The sequence below is a fragment of the Pseudorasbora parva genome, chromosome 22 (genome assembly GCF_024679245.1).
Source record: "Pseudorasbora parva isolate DD20220531a chromosome 22, ASM2467924v1, whole genome shotgun sequence".
NCBI classification, from domain to species: domain Eukaryota; kingdom Metazoa; phylum Chordata; class Actinopteri; order Cypriniformes; family Gobionidae; genus Pseudorasbora; species Pseudorasbora parva.
In genome coordinates this window covers 2,732,642-2,759,131 of record NC_090193.1, presented here as the reverse complement: position 1 = coordinate 2,759,131, position 26,490 = coordinate 2,732,642, and the positions used below count along the sequence as shown (strand labels likewise).

The 26,490-nt window shown below is 38.0% G+C and overlaps 1 protein-coding gene across 1 annotated transcript; it reads right to left on the bottom strand.

Moving 5' to 3' along the window:
* Positions 1 to 584: 584 nt before the first annotated feature.
* ube2v1 (ubiquitin-conjugating enzyme E2 variant 1) lies at positions 585 to 24,619 on the bottom strand. The gene is made up of 4 exons (XM_067431910.1): positions 24,496 to 24,619; positions 10,311 to 10,459; positions 5,571 to 5,696; positions 585 to 1,353 (listed from the first exon to the last, which is right to left on the bottom strand). Exons 1-4 carry the CDS (start codon positions 24,515 to 24,517, stop codon positions 1,207 to 1,209), a joined length of 444 nt encoding a protein of 147 aa, XP_067288011.1. The 5' UTR covers positions 24,518 to 24,619; the 3' UTR covers positions 585 to 1,206.
* Between the last annotated feature and the right edge of the window lie 1,871 nt (positions 24,620 to 26,490).

Here is a 26,490-nt window from a genome sequence, read left to right as displayed (position 1 = left end):
GTGTTCCATTTTGCACACTTGATATTTTAGAGCATCACCCTTTCATTGCTGTGCACGTTATTTTTGTGCAGTGGATGATTTGTAGGACCACCAAAAGATTCTCCTAAGTGTTTGTATTTTTTTATATCTGTCATTTTTGACCGAGGAGCCAAGTATGACGTGTGTGTTATGTCTGTGGTTTTTTTTTGTGTGTGTGCATTCACATAACTAATGCGACAAAAGTTACCAAGTGTCGCTCTATTCGAATGAAGCAAAAACAAAAAATTGTATTTAAATTTTGTCAGTCATTTTTGACCGAAGAGGCCCAGAGGGTTAAAACCAAGAGTGCTGTTTATCTTAACTTACTACGTTTCTAACTTTTCTATAGCATATGAACACAAAATGTATTCATAGTATTCATGGAGTCAAAGCTCTCAACAGCTTGATGGAACGAATCATGTTAAAGTGTGTGTGTGTACTCTATGCAGCACCAAAATAATGTCTCAAAATAACCGGCCATCAACCCACTAATGCCTTCTAGTTTCCTCCGCATATGAAGCTAAGATATGAGAACATATGGTCAAACACAAATTGCACACTTCATCTTCGATGTTGTTAGACACGTCTCTATCATTGAGCTTCTGTTGTTATTTTGCACAAACCTTTAATAAACCCATGAAGTGACCTAAAGCTTGAGAGCCTGAAGGAAGAAAGTAATGAGATTCAGCTTTAACCGGTCAGGCCAGAAACAGTCAAGACTGCTGATTCTGATGCTATCATCACTAGAAAAAGATGAAAGAAAAAAAAGAGAGAAAATCGTAATATTCCCACCACACAGCATGTTACATGATACCACAAATTCATGTTCACTTGCAGAACTAATTCTCAAATGAGGGCACACAGATTACACTCAATAAGATCATTTGTTATTTTTACAATTTGCATGTATAACAAATAAACATAAAAAAAGAAGATTAGAATGATGTACAGTATTCTGCTGTGCACACCACTACATCCATGGATTCTGTCCAATGGGAGCTCCCGAAGCAGGACTGCTCATTGGTTGCTGCAGCACATGGGGAGTGGCCAGGAACAGGGAGGATTTCTCATGAGTCCGGAAAAAAAAAAAGAAGAAGAAGGAAAACAAAAAAAAGAACAGAGGAGGAATGCTCAGCCTTGCGTGTGTGAATGTGTTGTGATGAAGGTAGAGAAGAGGACGACAGAAGCTCAGTTGCTGTAGATCTGTCCTTCGGGAGGCTGCGGCAGCTTCATGTTTTCTTTGCACATCATGAGTCGCCTCAGCTCCTGCAGGACCACGCGGATGCTGTAGGAGTTCTGCCACTTGGCCAATGAGGACACGGCTCGCATATCAACCTACGGACACATTTACACAATACATTAAAGATCCACTGAAATCAGTTTTTTAGCTTTTAGTATGTCTGTGTTAGCCTTACAGTTATGAATAAGCTGGTATGCTCCAAAACTATGACAACATTTGCATTTAGGAGATATAAGCATTCAAAATTTAGTCTCCCACTTCTGTTAAAACAAATCTCAAATTTTGGTGACATCATCGCAGACTTCTCGTCAAATCTTCTGTCCAATCAAAATACTTTCTAGAATCTAAAGCCCGCCCCCTTACACTGCTGAAGCTGTGGCTGAAATCGGTCAGTTGTTCACACATTTACTCATTTCTACAGCACATAGCACACTATATATGCGATAGGAAACGATTCAGTGTAAATATGCTTTCATTTGAGGCGAATGAAGTCTGTTTTCACGTTAGTTTCACACACCGCAGCAGCACTAACACACCTCTCAGGTCTAAATTTAGACTACAGAGAGCCCAGTGCAGATCATATGCGCGAGTCAGCGATGACAACAAACATCTCGACCCATTTGAATTCTGCACAGAATGCTGCATTTCAAAAGCGACATGGAGATTATGATGGTAAACAGTGTTAGAGGAAACTGGCTTTACCAAACAGAGAAAGGTCCGCTCTTGTGCTCTAGTCAAACTGTATATTAGCGAAACGCTATTGGCCGTTTCAAAAAGGGGAGGAGCTGCTAACAGCTGAAGCCGTTTCAGGGGAAATCACGTCAACACATTGAATAATGCGGAGCGTTTAAAAGCACTTCAGTGGGACTTTAAGAAGCACATAAAGAAAGACTTTTGGAAAATATGTTTTTTTATTTTTATAGTTTATTTAATAGGGACAGATACAGTAAACATAGATTATCTTTAAATAAACCCATGCCAGCATCATAGTGTTTAAAGCCAAAGGCTAATTCGCAACACCTGTCCCTAGAAGGGCTTTCTGTATTACAATAAATGGAAAAAAAGAGAAAATACATTGAATACAAAAAAGGTCAAAAGAATGAAAAAAAAAGAAGAAAAGAGAAAAGAGATTTCACACATGGTCACACTGTTGTTGCTGACAGAGCCAGGATTTGTCAGTTTTTTGAAAGTAGACAGTTTAGTAAGAGTCTTTATCTCAGCTGAGCAAACGATGTGGCTGCTCTCGTGGATCTAAAACATTGCGGTCGATTTACAAAAAAACAAAGTGGCTCTGGGGCAAGTCTATTCAAACATTTAAACAAAAGCTTTATATAGCTACACGTAAAAAAAATCATAAAGGTTAAGATTTTATGTTTAATAAATATAGGACAGTGATTTCTAGAAGTGGTGTTTTTTTTCACTAATGGGTAGGGGTGACCCCTAATAGTCGGAGATTCGATGCATCGATATGCGGAGCCGGATTCGAACACCGATCTCCCAGTCGAATCTTCGCGGGTGTTATGAAACAAGGATCATACCATTTTGGCAATATGGGGTGCTTAATATTTTAAAGACATGGCGCGGCGCTGTGCTTCGCGTCCGGTGTGTGACTCACAAAGCTCAGGGCCGCGCCTTTAAAATTCGAACACATTGTTTTCAATAAATGTACACACACCGGCGGCAGCATTCGGTGCATGTCCGCGGCGACTGAGGAAGTTGTTTGAAATGGCACAGCAGGATTTTTGAGCACAAGCTTAATTTTTTAATCGACTTTGTGTGTATAATGTGCGCTGGTGTGAGATTCTGAGACGCGGCGCTGAGCTTCAGTCCGGTGAGAGATCCCCTTTAGGCACAATCCGCTTAAGAACGTGCATGTAAACACACTCAAAGTGTTCTTTTCCTCTCTAGGCAGGTATTTTTTTTACTTACAGTACATGTGTTATATTGAACTAAATGCATTACAATCGGCTAAAACGAATGCACAGGTTATTCTTCTGAACAAGAACGCTCCCGAGTCCGTGTTTCTCACACTGTTCACGTGAATTGAGGCATAGTTCCCCGCGCACACGCAAAATACCGGCAGTTCAATAGAGAGCGCGCCTCTCTTAGGCCCCGATCACACCGAACGCGTTTTTCAGGTTCGAAAACGCGAGGCGCAGTGCGCTTTAATGTTTCTAGGCAACCCGGCCTCAGGAATATCGCTGAGCAGTTAATTTCACCGATCCAATAATTTACAGTACATTTATTATCAAAAGAATCACAAAGATGGAAATGACTCCTTTGAACAAGCAAACACACGAGTCATATTCCCGTTCGGATCACAAACTCGTTGTAAAGCTACTAGCCTCAAACCCTATATCAGCTTGTTCCTTAAGTTGTTTGCTTCAAAATGAGACTATTTTTACATGTCTGTGAGCAAGTATGGCCAAATGACACTGTAATACGTCACCGATGTCCAGATCAAAGCATGTGATGCAGACAAATACTCTTATTATTGCTAGTTTTGATTGTCGATGTTAGCCATGCTTTTTGATGATGTCATCACATATAGCATCATGCGACAAAAGCTGAGAGTAGACTTGTTTGAGATGAGCAAAATCTGCGCAGAACCGATCACCGTTGATCAGCGCGAGATGCATGCCGGTTAGAAACGTGTCCGAGGGCGGTCCGCCTTGCTCTGATGTCATGCCGACGTATGTCAAAAATCTCTCGCGAGCGAAAGGCGGATGTGTCGGATTCTGCAGTCGAGCGCAGTTGCTCTTCACCGACTGCGAGGAGCAAAAGCACGATGGGAAACGACTTGCTGACGACACAGCTTAATGCTTATTGGTTTAAACAACCGTGATGTAAGGTTGTTTTTTTTAAATATTTGATTTTAAAACTCTGGTATCATGTTTTTATGTGTATAAATTATGTGTGCATATTCTCAAACTCTCGGACAATGCGGTCTTTCTGTGGGTTATGTGATTGTTGTCATATTAATAAAAATATATAAAAACATGTGTGTAATTAAAATAAAAATGCTTGATAAACAGGCCTTTCGAAAGGAAATAAATAACAAAAACTTTGGATGTCTTGTTCATAATATTTATTTTCATATAAAAGCAACAGAACTTAAATTGCATCCAGTTTATCAGCAACAGAGCGCACGAGTGTGAATCCCGCGATATCCGCAACTGATCTCGCAGGTGTCTGATCCACTACGAGAAGAGAGAACTGTCCGGCTTGCCTGCACTTTTTTCACTCCTCCCCTCACTGCAGCCGCCTAGTCTCGCCTTTATTTCGGGCAAGGCAAGGCGCATCTCAAACAAGCCTAATCTCAGCTCTTTATAGACATGTGGATCATGATTCTAGACCAATCAGAGCCCGAGAGCACCCTTTACAAAGTTGAGGAGGCGGAGCCTTCTTTCTGATTTCCTAGTGGCCAGTTTATGTCAATGCAGATGAGTAGGAGTTCTTAGACACTTTGGTCAGATAAATCTCAATCACTTTTATTTGCAAGGAGATATCAAGAAAATTATTTGTTCCCCTGTTTAGTGCCAATTTATATAATCAACAGAAACTACCAAAAAGCTTGGATCCCAAAATGATTTAAAAAAAAATAGATTTTTAAATAAATATATTAAAATAAATCAAAATATTTATTTTGTATCTATGTTTATCATAAGATTGTGAATATATACAATATAATATATGCAATATTCCACCACTGTGTTAAAATTTAGAGTTTTTTTTCTGTAAAATGATACCTTTTTATCAATTTACTCCAATGTATGTGGGTAGGGCGCTCTTTTAAATTCAGATATTCCTAATTCTCAAAAAAAAGCAAAATGTGCTGCGTGGGTTGGGTGATGAAACTCTATAACCTTCTGTAACCGGACCGAATCAGAACGCAGATTCCAGTGCCACTTAAAGTCAAACATGCTTTCGTCACACACCTATTCGGTGTTCAACCACATCATGTTTGAAATTTGTTTATTTGTTCCTATTAGTGTTTGTAAATAAATTAAATAAAAATGAGCATTTCAGAAAAGTAGATTTTTGTTTGTATATGCTGTCAAATATTATTCTTTGAAACCAAATCTTTATCGGCAGCGCACACTACAAAAAACAACAACATTTAAATCTAGTTTATCGCTAGTTTAGGCATTTATTTTGATAAGTCCAACTCAAACGATCACTGAATTATTTTTTTTATTTTTTATGAGTGTAGCAATTCAGAATGACCGACTATGATAAAGAAATAATGCATGAATTATAAAGGTCCCACTGAGGCGTGCATGTGCAGTATTCAGAGCTCAGTTGAACTTACCACGCCATTTGAGTTATGCACTCCATTCAAGTTGATCTTCGTCACAAAGCGAACAAAAGGAGGCGTTTCTGGATATCTTGGTCCACATTCTACTCTGAGGCTGTACATCCTGTTCTCATAGATAGTCTGCATGAATAAAACAAATATACATCATTATAACAGGAGGTAAATGTAAAAAATTAAGACCAAATAATAATAATCGAATGGAACAAAATAAATACATCAATATGTTCTCTAAATGCAAATATCTAGTAAGAAACACATTTGTCCAAAAGGGTTGTGCCTCATCTATTATTGAGTCATGGGTGTGTTTTGGGCATAACGCGCAATAAACCAATCAGCCTCATCTCCCTTTCCCTTTAAAAGTGTGCTCGAGCCATGAAGGATTCGCTGATAAAAATATAAAGTCTTGTGAAAATGATCAAAATGAAGTGAGAACAAATATCTGTCTGCTTAATTCAAAGGGAAGCTTTCATAACTTGTCCATGTTTTAAAGGAACACGCCAACTTTTTGGGACTTTGGCTTATTAAGTGTATCCCCCAGAGTTAGATAAGTCCATATATATCATTCTCATCTCAGTGCATCCCATAACTCAGTCTGACGCGCACTCCCGCTAGCCTAGCTTAGCACAAAGACTGGAGGTATATGGCTTCAGCTAGCCTATACTGCTCAAAAAGTGACAAAAGAACGCCAACATTTTCCTATTTACATGTTGCAATGTGTATAGTCACAGCGTGTACAAAAGGAAAATGTTGCCGTTATTTTGTTACTTTTTGAGCAGTATAGGCTAGCTGAAGCCATATACCTCCAGTCTTTGTGCTAAGCTAGGCTAGCGGGCGTGCGTGTCAGACTGAGTTATGGGATGCACTGAGATGAGAATGATATATATGGACTTATCTAACTCTGGGGGATACACTTAATAAGCCAAAGTCCCAAAAAGTGGGCGTGTTCCTTTAAGTATAAATTTAATTTTTTTTCCAAGACTTCATTTTATATTTGCATCTCAAGTAAACGTATTTTGATTTAAGGAATACCAAGGAAGATTTTACATCTAATGCCATTACATTGAGGAATTTTAAGACCCGCAGAATCTCTGATTTACTCCTATATAAGAACACATTGGTGAAACTCATCAACAGGTCAAGGATTGTGTTAAATAATACATTACATTTCGGTTTGTTTTTCACCAAACCCAAGTGTAAACCCCCAGAACACCAGAATAAATGGCACGTGTCCCATGGGATCATTCTGTGATACTTTTTTTAAAAGCTTGATGCTGGTGGCTATTCAATGCCATTATATGGAAGAGAGTGAGCAGGACCTTTTGTAATTCATAAAAGAAAAAAGGACAAATGCCATTAAAACAACACCAGGCTGAGTAAAAGATGACTTCATTTTAGGGTGAACCATCCCTTTAAAGGACAAAGGAGACACACCCCTTTTAACCGGTGTTCAAACCAGACAGTCAACAAAACAGAGTAGAAAAATGCTTTTGATGTAAAAATCTCACCAACATTATAAGTGGATTTCAGAAAGCATTTTTAATTCACGACACGTTTTACTTTTAAAATCTTGTGTTATTGATTTTTCACACAGCAGGTCAATAAACATTCGCAATCATGCTAATATTCGAGAAAAGCTGCAATCTTGCATTTTGTATTTTGAATTGTGGGCTATTCTAACAGGTTAGATCATGCAGTGAAAGTGTGTGCTGTGAAGACACACTCCTACATCACAATGAATGCATGGACTCTGAAGGCGAGTTCGGTTTTTGCTAAATAAGTGACTTAATCAATTAGGGGGTGGGCGATATGACCGAAATCTTACAACACGCGGGGAGTATTCTGATTTCATGATAACAACAATAAGGTTTTTATGATATAAAAATGTTTGATACAATTGAAATTATAATTCTTAACATCATTTTCAATATAAATATTTAAAAAACTAATATTAGCCTAAAAACATCAAGCTTAATGAAGACAAGTAAACAGATAAAGAGCAGAGAAAAACTACAAAACAGACACAGATTAAATTAACCTACCTGAAAAAATTAAAGCACTAGAAATACTACACAAAATGTATAATCAAAATGTATTTAAAAAATGCCTATAGTCTTTACTGTGTAAATTAATTATATATTTATTCTTAATAAAGTTACAAGAACAGTGACATTTTTGTTGTCGTTGATTAACATTAACTCTTTCCCTGCCAGCTTTTAAAAAAGAAATATTGCCAGCCACCACCAGGTATTTTGATCATTTTCACCCATAGAATATTTAGTTTTATGAATATCTGAGCACGCAATATATCAATAGAAAGAGCTGACCCTCTTCTTTTTTTAAAAAAAAAACTTTAATTATTGCTTCTTGCATTCTTTTTTTATCAACACTTGAATATGGGTACGTTTTAAAAAAAGAAACATTTTGAACAAGAAGCTGTGTGAAAGACTGTTTCCAGATGCTTCAGTCCTGCTCCTCATCTCATTCACTAACATTAGATAGATTAGATTTATATGATGATTAATGATCAGAGATGATCAGACACAGATGAGGAGATCGAGTCCATCTACTCCTCTAATGCTTCAGTCCTGCTCCTCATCCTGCTCCTCATCTCATTCTCTAACATTAGATTTGATTCATATGCTGTTTAATGATGATCACATTTTTCATATGCATTTGGTTACATACGATCGCTTGTTTTACTGCGTCTACCTCACGTGTATTTATATATCATATATATATATTAGGAGATTCTGTACTCGTTCATAAGATGCATAATAGCGCCCCCTAGCGTCTAACAGAGGAAACAGAAAATTCCATGTTTAGCCGGGAAAGAGTTAATAACGACAGCAGGTAAATTTTAGGTGCTGTCACTTTAAGACCGACTGGACAGATCCAATTCAACCATTATTTAACCATTCAAAATCTCGATCAGTTGACACACTTACTGGTTATTCGTGCCTACCAGTATATCACCCACCCCTATAATCGATAATGTAAGCTGGCAACACAGGGCTCGACTTTATGCATGTTCAGTGCTTGTCCTCCGGACAAGTAAATCGGTCATACACCTGTAATACACCTGTAATACACCTATCCCTGACAAGCGTTTTTGTCGAGCCATGCAGCAATTGAGATATTATCATAGACGATCTACAGTACACTATATTGCCAAAAGTTTTGGGACACTTGTCTTTACCTGCACATGAGCTTTAATGCCATCCCATTGTTAAACCGTAGGGTTTAATATGGAGTCGGCCCACCCTTTGCTAGCCTGACAAGCCAGACCCAAATCAAGATGTTTGGTCTGGAAACTCACCATTGACGGCTCAATCTGAGGGGCGGATAAACGGTTGTCTTTCAAACTCCCTCTGCACGCGATAGGATAGCGCTACACCAACCAGAGCAACGAAGGTGAAGCAGAGCTCGCTGACTGATTAAACATTTGCCGTATCCGGACGGCTAAACTATGAACACATCTTCCTGCTCTTTGTTCTTTTCTCAGAGAAAAGCTTAACTCAAGTCTTCCAGAGTCGCGGTCAGAGCTGATTCGACAGACCGCCGTTCGCCAGTTTCTGTGTTTACTAGAAGCACGCAAACGCAACTCGGCCATCGTCATTATGGCCCTGCCCACCGACTCTATACATGATGTGATTGGGCCGTCCAGATTTTGAGGAACACAGCTAAGAATGGTATTGAGAGTTCCTAGACGACACTCGCGGGCAAATTAAATTTGTTGCCGCTAGGGTGCGTCTAGATTTCTAGGCTAGCCCTTTGCAGCTCTAACAGCTTCAGCTCTTCTAGGAAGGCTTTCCTCAAGGTTTAGGAGTGTGTTTATGGGGATTTATGTATTTATGGACTGACACCGTGCACTGGTGCGCAGTCATGTTAGGACAGGAAGTTGGGAGCATGAAAGCGTCCAAAACATTTGTATTCTAGATATAGAAACAATACTTTAATTGAAGAGCACACGCTGCGAACAGCATAAAACGTTATGTGTTTAATTGCACACACAAATGTGGCGGCGTGCACTTTAGCCTATATCATTTCATATTATAGCACAAAAGAAACCCTGAGCATGTACGTATTTGTTAAGAGTCACATTTAAGAAAAAAATGTAAATGTTGAATGGCTAATTTGAGAAACAAAAAAAAGTTTCATAGAGACATCAGTTGTAGTATATTTGTATCAGAGATAATGGCCTTCAGTAATAAAAAGATGCCATAAATATTAAATAATATTTTTTTTTTGTTTATTCTATTAATTTAGAGATTCAATGTAAAGTTACTGAAATATAAAATAATATTTAAAAACTTTAATGTTCAGAAAGCATGTGGGATTAATGAGTTGTTGTTTTTTAATCGATAATCTATTCATACAATTTAAAATATATATATATATATATATATATATATATATATATATATATATATATATATATATATATATATATATATATATATATATATATATATATATATATATATATATATAATAGAAAAGGAACCGGCTCTAAGGTGTCCACAACTTAGAATCTGGACAAAAAAGTTTGGACACCCCTAAGCATATTAGGCTCTTTTCAGAGTTACACAGAGCGCATTTTCTAATAGAACAAACCTCTTGATTTTCTGAATAGGAAGATTTGAAATGATAAAAATACGAAAGCCTTATTCATGCAAAAGAAAATGCATCTAAACATTTTAATTCAGTAGAGCCCTAGTGGCTGGAAGAACTGACCCTCGGGGGTCCGATGATCATTCCTCTCCAGCGTGTGAGGGTCATGTCCTCATCGTCTTCCAGACCCCAGCTCACTGTCCCATCTCCAACACCCTTCTGACCCTCCTCGAGCTCCTCCAGCAGCCGGAAGTTACGGGGGACTTTCACGCCTGTGAACACACACACACATACACACCTGCTGCTGAATGATGTTCAAAACAGATGCTGCAGGGTAGGGATGCACCGATACCATTTTTCCAGAACCGATCCGATATTAACATTTTTGAGTATTGGTCGCTACCGATATTAAATCAATACCAATCCGATACCAATGCAGTTTTGTTTAAAACATTCAATGTAGAATTTCTGTTGAATTGATAATCACTCTTTTGTGAGTTAAACACAATCAACAATACAATACAGACAACTTCATTATAAAGAAAATCAACAAATAAAAATATATAATATCGCAATCTATGACAAAAATACTACTATAGATGGCGAATAAATTAGACAATAAATAAATTAAATTGCAATTTTATGCACAATAATTGTATAAAATCTAAACATTTAGTGGGGGAAAAAATAAAGGAAACCACAAAAGTGAATAAGCGTAGCTGTAAATCTGGTAAAATGTTACACAAAATAAGGCTAAAAAAGGTTATTAATAACGCTTTCATAGAGCAAAAATCTTATAATATAGAGCGGCACAAAGCACGTATGCGCAGACTGTGCACAGGATGATGCGCTTGAAGAAACACATCGCTCTGTCCGCATTGAAAAGTTCAAAACAAGATATATCGACACGTACTGTATCAATGCAATATTCGTAAAAGCCGTTTCTTTTAACAGTTTAACATTTCAGTCACTGTGTGTGAAGAACAATACAATCTCTAGACCAGTGTTGTGATCTAACAGACACCCTAGATAAAGTCACACGATTTACAGCAATAAACGGCAACAAGATGAAGTCATTTTATGAAAAACCATAGACAGTTATCTACACATCAATCATAATAACAGGAAGAATTAATCATCTTGGAGAGTTTCATCGTGTTGACTGTCGTAACCGAACGCGACACAGTTTAAAGCTGAATGGAGAGTGACTGAGCCGCAGAGTAGAGATATGCGCGATATACCGGTACTGGAAAAATACCGGTATATATTTTATTTAAAACGGTTTGATATCATGATTTTGCACATTTCGTTATGCTGCTGTTCCGAAGTTCACCACTAGATGGCAGCGCACTGTCCAAACTGACCCGAAACAACCGGCAAATTTGACAACAACAGACGAACAAAATGGATAACGCAGTTGAATCTCACTCAAGATGCCCAAAACGAATTAATAAAGAGAAGAGTTGAAGTGAAATTTGTAATGACTTTGCTTATAAAACTGATGAAGAACCATCAAACCTAGCCAAGAAGCATCTGTCACTATCCTGACTTTAAGACTTCTTAAGTAGGGCTGGGATAAACGATTATTTTTTAAACGATTAATCTAGCGATTATTTTTTCGATGCATCGATTAATCTAACGATTCATTTTTCCTGTCCGATTCGGTTACGATTCGATTCGATTATCGATTATCTCCCCATTAATTGCCTAATAGCAATTTATACATGTTGATTTAATTATCTGAATGAAACAAATAATTCCTTAACATTGCAATATATGTTTATTGCTCTTAAAATTCCAAAGTAAGACTATACAAGAGCAATGCATTTAATTAATAAAACCTTGAAAACAAAAAGTAGGCTACACACACACACACACACACATCACACACACACACACCACACACACACACACACAAATAAATAAGTATAAACCTACAACAAAGAAACATATACGATTTTTCTATGCATGCAACTCAGCCTACAGGCTATGCCCATCGATTAAATATCAACAAGTTGGTTATGTTAACAGGTTGGAGTTTGGCCGTTTGCACACTGCCTGTGACGCGCGGAAAACGCGTGCATGCTAGAAATAGAAGAGCGCCTATTTTTCACGCGTGTTGGGAGCGTCTCCAGGCAAAATAGAATAGGAAAAGATGTTTATATATCATTTTGACACGAATACATATTATTAAATTACATTTTCATGTTTGAAAGTCTGTAGGTTTACATTGTAATAATAAAAAACGTCAATCATCGATTTTGAAATATTGCAACTGTCAATACAGAACGAAATATTCTGTAGCCTATTTTGCCGTCAATACCAGATATGTGGCTACTCCCGACGTTGTCTTTGCTGTATCAGTAGGCTATTTATGTTTAACATTAGGAATAGGGCTTTCCTCCCCATCAATAGCAGCAGCAGCGCCGCGTCAGACACGCTTCTAGTGTGCAAAGGCAGAGAAAACGCCACACAGCCCCGTGGCTGACCCGCAACAGAAACGCCACGCGCATCCGCAGCATGACAGTGAAAACAGTTACATGTAGAGTGCATTACGGGCGCCAATATTCCGTTTAAAACCGGAATAGTCCTGGGATGAAACTGCTCACTTAGAGGATGGATACCCTCGGTCACATCAGCGCGATTAGACATTGAACATTTTAAATTTAAAACAGCTTATTATGTAGGTAACGTAGCCAATGTGTCCGATGCTTTCACTTGATGCAAACGTTTGTTTTTGTGATTAAAATACATCAAATATTACCAAAACATCTGTCTTCCTGTGTGCAGAAATTTGTTTATGTAGCCGTGACAACAAAACGCGTGCGCGCATCCCTGTGATGCTCCGTGCGCAGCGCGCGCCAACCCCATAGACTGTGGCCAACCCGCAAGCCTTGCACTTCTGAAAGTCTGAGGAGCCACTCGTGTTGCTACCATAGATATACATAATAAATAATATACTTAATTACATAATATACTTTATTATGTACATCTATGGTTGCTACTACTCTCCGGCGCCGCCATCTTTATTTTGAGTCTGACGAATCGACGCGCATATTTTGCGTCGACGTATTTTTTGCGTCGACGTCAGAGATCAAACCATCTCATTTAGACATTTATTTTCTTTTTACACTGATCAACGCTCACAACACAGCCTAACATAAGATCGAATATCACAAAATCTCCAGCTTTCGTTTCGACCAATGACATTTAGATCTCATAATATTTGCATGCGTACTATTGCACTATATACATTCGCGTTAGACACAGCCGACATTGTCTTTAGATTGTTACATTTTTGATAGTGATCTAACAATATATCTGTTTACTGAGAGTTTTCCCGATATTTCATCATTTTCCCATAATCGGGTGTCTGTTTTGTAATATCGGATTGCCTGATAAATGCCATCTTGTGGTCGTTTTGAGAATTGTGTACAAGCCCGCCATTAAAGGACTGCGTTTGAGGGGAGATGAGAACAACGGTGTTCAAAGATAAAATAACCTGCTTTATTAATACCCTTTATTTAAAGCTCCACTGTGTGATATTTTCCCCCATCTAGCGGTGTAAAGGTATATGACCATCCAGTGAATAATAGTTTCAGTTCCTCTCCATTCTGATTTTGTTTTAACTCCTACGGTGGCCGATTTAGTCCAAGATTAACTAGGGCTGGGCGATAAATCGATTTTATGGATTAATTCGAGTTTGTAGTTTCATGTCGATTTTAGTGAATGAAAATCGGTTTTTTTCTTTAAAATCCGCCGACGCTCCCTTTGGGCTCCCGTAATGGCTGAGCCCTCCCCCGCGCGTTTGCCAGTGCCACAGAGATACACAAACAACAAGAACAACAACAACATACAGTGTCATTGGTTCAGTTTTTCACAGAACTATTAACAATACCCCGCTGCAAAGTGTGTTTGAAGTCTGAATGGAACTGCGCTCATTTGAGCTGCGCGGCGCGGACAACGAATGCAGCGCGAGCTCATACACGGGCCGATCTCGTGACAGACACGATACACAGCGGTGGAGATCCAGTGAGAGAGCGTTTAAATTCACCACAGAATTAATAACAGCGCTATGTGATCTAGTGGAAGCGTTCGGCGCAGAATTCTCTCTTATGAACCACAGATATCAGATCAGACAGAGCTGACGTGGAGACAACATGAGCGAAGGTCAGGGGTTTCAGTCACAAATCACCAACATTCACCATGATTTACTGTAGTAAAACCACATGGATTTAATGTTTTGTCATTATTTATCTTAGGATTCGTACAACCTTTTGAGATTGAAATTCAAGCACTTTCCAATGGTTTCGTAGGCTACACTTATTTGTACACGTACTGTCTGCACTTATTTCCAGCATTTCAAAGCTCTAAATATCTGAAATATGCTATTTTTAATGTGATTTGTAAATCTAAAAGTTTAAAGGGGTTTTGTGAAAGGAATAGTATTTTAGTTTTTTTTTTTTTAATGTTTAATCCATTTTGTGGCAACAAGCATTTTTTATTAAAAAAAGATATGCAGTGCCCACCACTATAACCAGCAGGAGAAGAGCACTTATTAGCCTTTCCACTCCCTAATATATGGAGAAAAGTATGAAGTCACAAAGTCTCATAAAAAAAACTAAATTATACAGAAAGCAAGTAAAGAGCTCATTTTATAATAACTGAAGCTGTCGGTCAGTTCAGTGTGAGAATATTGAAGAACAATGCTAATCTATATTTAATAATAACATTAGCATATTATTAAATAGCATAACATTTACATTTTCCCTATAATTTTTTGCACATTACTGTTGTTAATAAAAGTTAATTTGATCTGCATATCAATTAATAAACCTTTGATATGTATACTGTATATTGCAAAAAATATATTGCCCGTTTATACTGTGGAATGGTCTGGGTTATTCACATGCTGAAAGTTTTGCACCCCAGGTAGGCACTCTACCAAGCCCCAAATATTTTACCTAAACAAAATAAAGTTAAAACTTGTTTTTAACAATTTCTTTGTCCTGCAGATTGATTTTAAGTAGGAGGAAAAAAAAGAATCGATTAAAATCGTAAATCGAATTTTTTGGCAAAAAAATCGGGGATTTTTTTTTTTGGCCATATCGCCCAGCCCTAAGATTAACATGGCAATCCCCCTCTTCACATTCGACACGGTGCCATCGAGTGTTAAAACGCAAAAGGCGAAGCTTGAATTTACGGGTATGTCCCTCTTTGGCTAATGTACTTTGAAGATGGAGGAGCAACATGGCTACCGGCATTCGAACCCCTCACCCGTATGTATTTTCAATGGCATATTATAAACTTACGAGAATACTTTATTACTTGAAAGAAGTAAACATACATTAATGAGCACATATATTTTTGAAAGAACTAAGTGTTTTTAGCTAAGAAAAAACTAAAAAAGTTACACACTGTAGCTTTAACATAGCCAGTACTGCACAAATTAGATGTTATGAGATGCTACTTTGTAGTACTTTAAATCTGGTGCTAAAAAAGAAAGAAAAAAAGAGACAAACTCATTGAGTCAGGTAATCGGTCATGTCACAATAAAGATGTAACTTTACATTAATTAAAACAGCCATCAATAAGAGCATGTTGGAAATAAGTGCCAAATGTATTTCTCTCTCTCGATTTAAGCTCATCTGGTGAAGTTTAGCCGTTGCTCCAGCATAGGCTAGTCCCCGTGTGTAACTTTAAACAAGACCCACTCTATTAATGTCTGCTATATAACATTTATAAAATAAACATCTAAATAATTAAAGCTCTGTGGAAATGAATTATTAGGCCCATCTCCGTGAGAGACATTCTGTGTAAAGGCAGAGTTATCAGTATTTCATAATCTCTAGTCTAGACTAACACAAACATTATTAATTAATTGTTAATTTCAATACTTTTTAAAGACCTTCTCAAAATATTTTAAGACCCCATCGCACTTCAAGTTCTAATCAGCAACAAACCTTCAATAAACAGTTGTAGTCGAATGTAGACTTAAAATCTCTATCATAGGCCAATTTTGGATCGTTTATATTGCATATCTGTTTCGCAACGTATGGAGGGCGACACATCACCTAACTGCGAATTTCGCAAAATACATGACGTCACCCGTAGACGGCGCTCGCCAGGGATGGAAATTAACTTTTTTCAAAATCTACCACTCAATGTTTTTACCAGCCACTTTTTTGTTTTTAACTGACAATGTGTCTGTGCACGTGAAAATTAATACTACAAGCTCTACAATACTTCAGCACTTTATTTAATCTCAAGTCTCAATGAAATACTGACATTTTCTCTTTCTCGCTTATACACACACAAAACATGAACTGATATACATTTCATTAAATAAGTAGGGCTCTGTATGCTCTTTTTTTTACCTGGATGTGGCATTTGGATTAGGGCTGAACGATATTCTGTTTTAACATCGACATCGCGATGTGCGCGTGTGCGATAGTCACATCGCCGGAACATGCGATGTGAAGGGTAGTAGTATTTTTTTATGGTCTATGGTAGTAGCCCATGGTGTATTAAGGAAGCACACAGTAAACACGAGTGTGTTGCTGGAGTGACATGCACGTTCCTCATGCCGGCACAGTGATTGGTTCGCTGTGCCGCTGCTTACCGCTCACGGCCAAACATTCACTGCTAAAATGCGCGACGAAGAGGATCCGAATAGGGGGAAAAAAGGTTCGTAACCAGAAATAAGCTTTTTTGAGACTATTTTGGCTACATAAAGGAGGATGTTGAACAAAAAGAGGTACTTTGCATGGAGTGTCTTGTGGCCACAAAACAAGAAAACACCACCAATTTGTCTGATCACTTAAAACGGCACAACAAAGCTCTATACGACGAATACAAAGCAGGGCTCGACATTAACGCATGTCCGGGACATGTGGGTGTTTTGAAGGGACAAGTGAAAGAGAATTTTACTTGACTGACGGACAAGAGCCTGATTAAAACAAGAAATAACTAGCGAATCACCAAAATTTCAAGAATGTTTGTGCATTTATTTAGTGTAATTGGCGATCGATTGTGGATAATAATATATAATGAACTGATGATATTAAGGTCGCGCTGTTGACGCTCGTGCAGCCTCTCGAGGAGAAATCACAACACTAGAGCGTTTTCCTGAATACCATCACGACTGAAAATGACACTGATTTCATATGACAGCTCCATAAACAACTAATTAACATTAGGGGTGTCCATGGTTAACCGATTGACCGATTAACCGTTAAAAATTGCGTAACCGAGTGAAACATTTTGCTCGGTTAAGTGCCTTGACGTTTGCAATGACGTGCCTTGAATTTAGTTGTAATATATGTTTGCACCCCTAGACACCGCCAGAGCGCTCCCAGACATTTGTAATATCCACAAGAAGAAGTCATGAACAGCTTTCTAAGCGGGCAATGAAGCGGGCAAAGAAAGCGTGGGAGCACTTTAAAAATGAGAGTGACGGGGTAAAATGCAAGTATTGCAATGCAGTGCTTACCGCATTTTTCAGGCTATAAGTTGCTCCGGAGTATGAGTCGCATCAGTCAAAATATGCGTCATGAAGAGGAAAATAACATACGTCGCACTGGACTAAAAGTCGCATTAGGGCAGAAGCAGAGCGGGAGCCGCGCGCGCTGTACATAACGGAGCAAAAGAAAGAAAGTTTGAAGTGAGAAACTTCTTGACTAGAGAAAAGCAGACGTTACTTTAACTGTAATGAAGAAAACCAAAAAGCTGATCACGGACTGAAAGCAAGATGGCCAGAGCTGAAGGGACGAGTCCACAGATGCTTGAACTCTCTGCCGGGAGAGGCTCAGCCGCGCGAGTCAAACGCTGTGTGAATCATTCTCCGCTGCATATTTTACTACATGCCATTATCATGCAGGCGCCCTCGCCTCGCGGCCACTCGCACTGCTCGTGAACTGGAGCGCATCTCATCCTAATTTAAAGAAACTCAGCGTACGCCTCGCAGACATGAAATATATCTTAAGAAACTTGAAATGTCTTTTAACAATTTAAAACGAAAAGAAATAGGCTACTCTCTGATTGTGTAATCCATGATGTGCATTTCTCTCTATAGGCGCGTTCACTACGGAGATGGTGGTCGTCAAATTAATAAGCTAAAAATAACCCTGAAGCACACTATGGTTAACCGAGTATTAACCGCTAAGGGCCTCGGTTAACGGTTAATGAAAAACTTGAAAACGTGCAGCCCTAATTAACATTCACTTAGTCACTTACATTTTAGATGCAATATTTAGTGTTTTTGTTCTATTTCAGCAGTGAAAATCGTTCATAGCAGACCCGTAACACGTCTCACTCATAGCAACAAGTGTGAACGATTCAGCGTTCGAATGAATCGTTTGAATGAACGACTCAGTGACTCACTTGTTAAGACGGTCACCTGCTGCCACTTACTGGAGGTTTAGTTTCATGTTTACACATATTTTCCAACATTTCTTTTTGTCACTTGTAATGAAGCTTGCTTATTAGTGAAATTATTAATATCACGGAATGGTAATTATTGACTTTAGCCTGGATTGATGGCTCTCAATATCGCAATATATATCGTTGGGGGAAAAAATATCGCAATGTAATTTTTTTCCAATATCGTGCAGGCCTAATTTGGATGATTCGTGGTCTTTTATGGCTTCCAGTTTTATGGTTTTTAGTCCCAACAATGAAAGCGTGTTGACAACATACCGAGCAGAACATTGTCAGTAGGGATGCACGAAAATAAAAATTCTTGGCCGAAACCAAAGCCGAAAACCGGAAAATAAAATTCAAACTAAAATGTTTAACTCGACCTCACTCATGTGTACATTAAATAATAATGTACAGGCCTACTGGCCTGCAGAAAGGTACAGAAATTGAATAATGTAATCAAATGTAAAATAACTGCATATTTAACTGTTTAAATGAAAGATTAATCCTTATTAAACTTACAAAAGCTATTCAATCAAGAGCATTGTTTAATGTCAAACTAAATATTTAGTTTGCGCCTTTAAGACCTGATGCAGGGATATGCTCGTCTTTCTCTTAAGGCATATTCAGACTATGTCTGCCAGGATACTCATCAAGATGGACATGTTGACATACTTCTTGTGTGAGTTTGTCCGTTTAAGCGCAAGACTTGAAAGAGAACTCAATATTTGCGCGCTGTGAGACTCACGCGCTCTCGGATGACGCACAGCGTCAGATCTTCTCTCAGCGCGCGCGAGTCTCACAGCGCGTCTTCACGCGAGTGATGACGGAGAAAACGACTGGTTATGCGCACATACGGCAGCACTCGCATGCATTGAACAAAGTTTACAAAGAGGTGAAACAGCTCGGTAGGTGAAGCGAGTTTACCCGCCACAACTCAAAATCAGCCGCATTTGTCTGGTGGCGGTGCTAATTTCCATCCCTGGCGCGCGCTCCGAGCCGATCTCAGACTGAGCGCCCCGTTGTTTTTTAATACTTATGGGGATGAAAAGAAAAATATTCATAAATACTTTTTGGAGTCAAACTCTTTTGACAAAGCTTGAACAAAATACTTTCAAAATTTAAGACTTTATAAAGCCGTGATAAGACTTTTTAATACTTTATAAAGGTCTTAATTTTCCCAAAATTAATTTATCACCTTTTAATACTTTTCAAGACCCCGCGGATACCCTGTAGTATTTCATTGCATTGGTCGGTCTATCTGTGTGTTTACTTTATGTTCATTTAGGTTTAAATGTAAAAAAATGTAAAACCTTTAAAAATAAAGTAAAAAAATAAATAAAAAAGACTTTGCACTGTATTCACTATTTATTGATGTAGAAGTTTTTTTTTTTAAATACAGTGTTTAAAAGGTTCAGTTCAGTTAAGTAGTTCAGTTGCTATAATTGTAAAAAACAGGAATAACAAATTAATATTGGTTCTATATATTGGGTATCGGCACAAACATGCAAATAGTCGGTATTGGCTATTAAAAAAAACAAAACAATATCGGTCAATCACTAATTTGAGCTAATTCTCAAAATTGTCAGGTGTGACTGTCAAGCATGGTTCAATAAATTACAACTTTTACAAATAAAATTTAAAAAAGCATACAAATGTTAATAAACACCTCAGGCAATATTTTACAACTGTCTATTTTAGAAAATGACCATCATTTTTCCCCATCCAAATATTTCTGAAAGCGTAGGATACATTTTGTCCCTGAAAACCATGTCCTCCGGTGTGACACCACATCCTGATTTTAAATCGGGCAATTCCAGTTTAACTTCAATTAAGTTTTAGATAGTAATTATGTTTAATTAGTGGTTTACTTTTTACCATAACAATAAAGGTCATGTAATGCCGAGTTCAGACTGCACGCTGTTCAAATTCGTCAGATCACACATCACAGATCTTTTCACACCGCATGAGTTCCTGTGCTAGCATTCAGTCAGTGCTGTATTCACACTGGATCGGTGACATATGGAAGCATATGTGTAGCAATATTCAATTTGCAATGCAATATGCAAAATGGCAATGCATTTCAGTATTTAAATTTACATTTTTCTTTACCATGTGTGCAACATTAGGAGCAAAACAATATATAATTTACATTTGCCATTTCCTACACAAGCTTCAACATAATTTAAACATCTGAATGCTTTATAAGTTGCAAAATAAAAATTAATTAATTAAAATGCATTACAGAAATGACGTTTAACACGTTCAAGCTTAAATTGTAGCAAAAATATTTTTAAGTTTTCTTAAAGGGTTAGTTCACCTTTATGGGTCTTGTGAGTGGGAATGTACTGAATGCCAATGGAGGCCTTTCTGAAACCTTTCTCAGCTTTCAACAAAAATATCTTCATTTGTGTTCTGAAGATGAACGAAGGTGTTACGGGTGTCCAACGACATGAGGGGGAGTAATTAATGAAACAATTTTCATTTTTGGGTGAACTAACCCTTTAAGTGCATTTATACTGACAATTAAAGAAACTTGCGATTGCATTTTCATTAAATGTCCCACAATGAATGTAGTAAAATTCAATGTGGATTGAAAATGTATTCCGAGCCGATCAAGTCTCCGCCCCCGCCCTGTCAATCATCGCATCAAGGCAGGGCCAGGTGTTGGAAAAACATGGCGGCAGCAGAGCTATTAGAGCGAGGCGTTTACTGGCAGATGAAGTGGAGCAAGAACAGACTCAGAGAAATGATTACGCACGTAAGACAGCACCAGTATGTTATTAGAACCAGATATTTATGGTTAGAATGTCTTTTAGAAAACACACCTGGTGCTTATACACCTTAACATGAGCGCAGTCGCATGTGTGCTGTACTGCTGAAAAGGTGAGCGGTGCTTCACAACTGGTTAATTCACTCTCAAATTATCTTAAACAAGCAGTCCAAGATTGTCATTTAATACAGCAATTATTAAATAAATTAATAAAGCGATGTGTAGTCCATCTGAATGGTAATGGTGTTATTTATGCACTCAGAAGCCTGCTTTTCTGTTAAAAGTGGTTTGTGAATACTGATACTTTAATAACATGTAATTTATTGGGAGCATTTATGCAGGAATGTGTAGGCTCTACAAAATGCAAGTTAGATTGAACATGGACAAAACTAGTGATTGGGTTGTTTAAAGTAAACATTTAACCCAACCGCTAGGTTAAAACAACCCATTCACTGCATGGGTTAAAACAATCCAATCGCTGGGTTTGTCCATTTCCAACCCAACATTTTTTTAGAGTGTAGTAACTCTTGAAACCATTTCATGGATATTTTATTGATATACAGAAGATAATCTATTCATAACCTACGTTTATGCAGGTGGGAGTGGGACAAAATGTGAATGTTGCGGGTGGGAGAAGTTAACATAGCTTACATTCAGCCCTATCACGATAAATTTAGCTGGACAAGAAATTATTGCGATAAACGACAATATTTTCATCCAGACCATTTTCATCTAAAATAATGATAATGGCATAATAATGCAGATACACCTTTTCAAAGATCAATAAACTTTTATTTCTAAAGACTATTTAACACTGAAAACGGAAAACATTTTAAATATCCACAATGAATGAACAAAACAGCCAAAAACAATAAAAGCAATGGAGGAAACCGGCAATAGATGATTGTGTTTTAGGGGAGGCATGGTTCACAAAACCCACGGTTCGGTTCGTATCACGGTTTTAGGGTCACGGTTTTAGGTTCTGTATAGTTTTTTTCTTTTTTCTTTTAATCGTTAACACTCCAGAAATTTACTTCAGCATATGATATATAGCTTAATTATCCACAATTTAGGATACAGAATTTAAAAAAATTGTTATATCATGTAATCATGCACAAACTGAACTTGACTTGTCCATATCTGAGGAAAGCTAGGTGAAATTTTGATACAACGAGAGAGAAGACACTGATGACATGCTTTTCATTAATTTGACAAAAAATGAGAATGTGTATTTCTATCTCTACAGGAACTTAGATGTGCCTTGTTAGCACACAGAGATTGAATTGAAGAATTAATTTCCATTTATCAAACTGCCAGTTTCAGTGTAGCTTTAAGCCTCTCGACGCGTCCGCACGAGCGTGAGGGTGCGCGCGGCAAAAAATGGTGAACGCGTAGTGCGCGAGACCCCATTTTTGTAACTTTGCGTGCGGCTCCGCAACCGAAGAGGCATAAGTTCCAGGCAAATCTGGCCGAGCATGATGTGTCATCACGCCTCAGTCTGCGCGTCGAGTTTAAACACCTCCCCAAATGGACGAGGTTCCCGCAGTCAGCGTTTGAGAGACGTGGAAAACAAACAAGCATGCAAATGGAAATTATCCCGGCCAGAAAAATTTGCGAGCTCATTAATTTTATCGTGCGATTAACTGATTTATTGACTATCGTGACCTGCATTTTTTCAGAAGTGAGACTGAAAAACCCAAGCCCATCTCTGAGGTCATAAAGGGATGGACATGGTCAGCAAAACCCAGGCTAAAATCAGGCAGTATGAACTCAACATTATTGTAAACACCATGGTGAGAATTTGTCTCAAACTGTTCAAATATCTAACTTTTTTGGACCCACTATAAAAGTGTTAATTTCTGTTGGCCTTTGGGACGACACCTCTATTTGAAGAATTAGTGATCCCTTATATTTTTTTAAACATCAGACTCAACATCTGTATTTTTTTCTTCAAAAGTGGGATTTTACAACAAAAGCTATTTTTACTGCTTATTTGTAAACTAACCATATACGCAGAAACTCAAATAGTTTGACAGTGTAGAGAACTATTCATGAATCATAGGCATGAACAGCGCTAAAATAAGTTGGCGTAATTTAGCTTGGCCACGGTGTAGATATAAATAGCTCATCATCAAGGTAATAAATGTTATGAATTGTCTTTATACACCACTGGAAAAATAGTTATGTATATTATATTATGTTGTATTTATGTCAATAGAGCCTCATACATATTACATACTGCACCTTTAAATTCTATTACACATGAACAAATAATTGTATTATCTCCCAATAAAATATTGGGATATGCTGTCACAGAAATCTCCTCGTTATTTATTCATATATAAGATGTCAAGTGTGTGCTACAAACCACTAAGGGATGACGGATGAGAAAATAATACTTAGAAAAGGTTTACAAACAGAGGTCGGTTGTATGAACATTAAAAATATAATATAGCCTAACGCTCATCAGATAATGAATGATAGATATCGTGTTTAAATTGATGCTTTGAACCTCTATGTTTTCAATGTTGTTTTTGTTTTCCTAGGTCTGTAGAGATCACATAAGTCAAAGGCTGTGCCTCAAATTAGCGAGCTTGCCTACCTAGATAGCACTTTGGTAAATATATTCTTAAACCAAACGAGCTGCCAACCTAGAACGCACTAATAAAACAGCAATAAAGACGATGATAGGAAGAAATGTAGTCTAGCTAGGCAGCTCAGCAGGTTTTTAGACACAGTCCGTGTATTGTGTTGTTTCTCTATCATGACGCTGCAGTTGAATAAGCTACATGGCTAACCAACAGGATAGGCAGATTACATTAAAAACCTGTAGTACTTTCCCCCATATAAAGTAAGAACTATGTACATGAACCTTAAACTATTTAAAACTGGCTCAAACACAAACTCAATCGACATTAAACACGACAAATGCCACGGATTTGACAGGCTAATGCTGTGCAAACACACCCACATGAACGCCGAGACCCTAAACACTGCAACACGAGTGAATACTTCAATGAAAGTATACTTTTTCCGCGTTTTACCATATCATAACACTCGTTGTGCATACTAAAGACAGAAATAATCTAATACAATAGCAGTTTTTCATAAATTTACCTGATCCGGCGGCGGCCGCCATCTTGTTGCTCAGCAGCGGGGACGCGCGCCAACAGTGAACAATCGCCTCATGAATTATGCATGTAAATAATCACCGAACCTGGATATTGAACTTAGCTCTGCTGCGTTTATTTCTCATCATATCCTGTGATAAAGATAGTAAATGTACTATAGTAAATGTAGTACATTTCATTTGGTTGAAATAATTGCTGATGTGCTTTAGGACTAGTTTTTTGTTTTAAAGATTTATTGCTGATGAGCCAGCACAATGCATTTATTTAGTTATTTATTTGGTAAAGCATGTGAAAATCAAGAGTAAACGGAATAAAAACACCCAATATGCTGATTGAGAGAAGATGTTGGTTTCAAAATTACTTGTTTTGTTGTTGTTGTTGTTGTTGTTGTTGTTGTTTTATGTAGGCCTGGGCCTATAGGCTACAGCTGGGCAGCAGAATCCAGTTTAGACAATGTTAGATCTTTTATGTCGTTTTTTGGTCTGTAAAGATGTGTTTGGGAAAGTTACTTTTAAAAGTAATGTATTACAATATTGCGTTACTTCCTAAAACGTTACATAGCCTATAAGTTTGCATTACTTTTTCTCACCTGGGCTGGGCTGGGCTTGTTTCTTTTTAATAAAAAAAAATATATATATATATATTTGGCAAATTTAAAGGTCCTCTCATGAAAAAGTGTAATGAACAAGCCTCGGGCTGAAGGAGGGGGGGGGGGGGGGGGGGGTGTTGTCATACTAACAAGCACAATTCTTTTGAAAATTATTTTGCTTGTTAATATGGGTATGAGTTTTAGTTGACATTGTTTAAAGGGATAGTTCACTAAAAGTAAAAAAATCTGTTATCATTTACTCTCCCTCAATTTGTCCCAAATCTGTATGAGTTTCTTTCTTCTTTTAAACTCAAAAGAAAATATTTTAAAGAATGTTGTTGATTAATCAGTTGATGGGCCTTATGGAGTTCCATAGTAGGGAAACAAATACAAAGTAGCTTGTCTGATTGATCGGACCACACGGGCCAGCCTTCGCAACCTCAAGAGTTCAAGAGTTTTATTTGTCACATACACAGTTATACAGAATACAACCGGCAGTGAAATGTAAACAGGTCCGCTCCATGGACAGCAAATAACAATTAACAAAAAAAGCACAATAAATTATAAAATAGGAATAGAATAAAGGTGCTATATATATACATATGTAGAATTATGAATAAATCAAGTAAAAGAAATAAGAGATGTGAAATAAAATAAGTCAGATAAAGTAAACTGGAGACTATAAAAATAAATACGTGGATAACAGAAGTGCAGGAGTGTAATGTGCAAACAGCATTATAATGAGTAGTTACATGAACACAAGAATAAAGTGCAGTGCAATATCAGTGTGTGAGTTTGTTAATACTGAGTGAGGTGAAGTCACATGTTGTTAAGTGACAGCGTTCAGGAGTCTGATGGCCTGTGGGAAGAAACTCCTCCTGAGTCTCTCAGTTTTGGCCATCAGGCTACGGAAGCGCTTACCAGAAGGCTTACCAGAAGGCAGCCGGGTGAAGTGGGGGTTGGCTGGGTGATTAATGTCCTTGATGATTTTTGTAGCTCTGCCTCTGCATCGTTTGATGTAGATGTCCTGCAGAGACGGGAGAGCTGACCCTGAGATGCGCTCGGACAAGCGCACCACTCTTTGCAGGGCTTTGCAGTCGTGACTGGTGCTGTTACCATACCAGGCTGTGATGCACTGAGTCAGTAAACTTTCTATCGCCCCGGAATAGAAAGTTTTCAGGATAGCTGGTGAGACCCGGAATTTCCTCAGCTGGCGCAGGTGGTACAGTCTTTGCCTGGCTTTTTTCACCTGAGACTGGATATGTGCAGTCCAGGTCAGGTCCTCGGAGATGTTCACACCCAGGTATTTGAAGCTGATGAGCCTTGGCCGCCCATGACCCTGTGGCCGGTTCTCCACTGTTCCTTCCTTGGAGCACTTTTGATAGATACTGA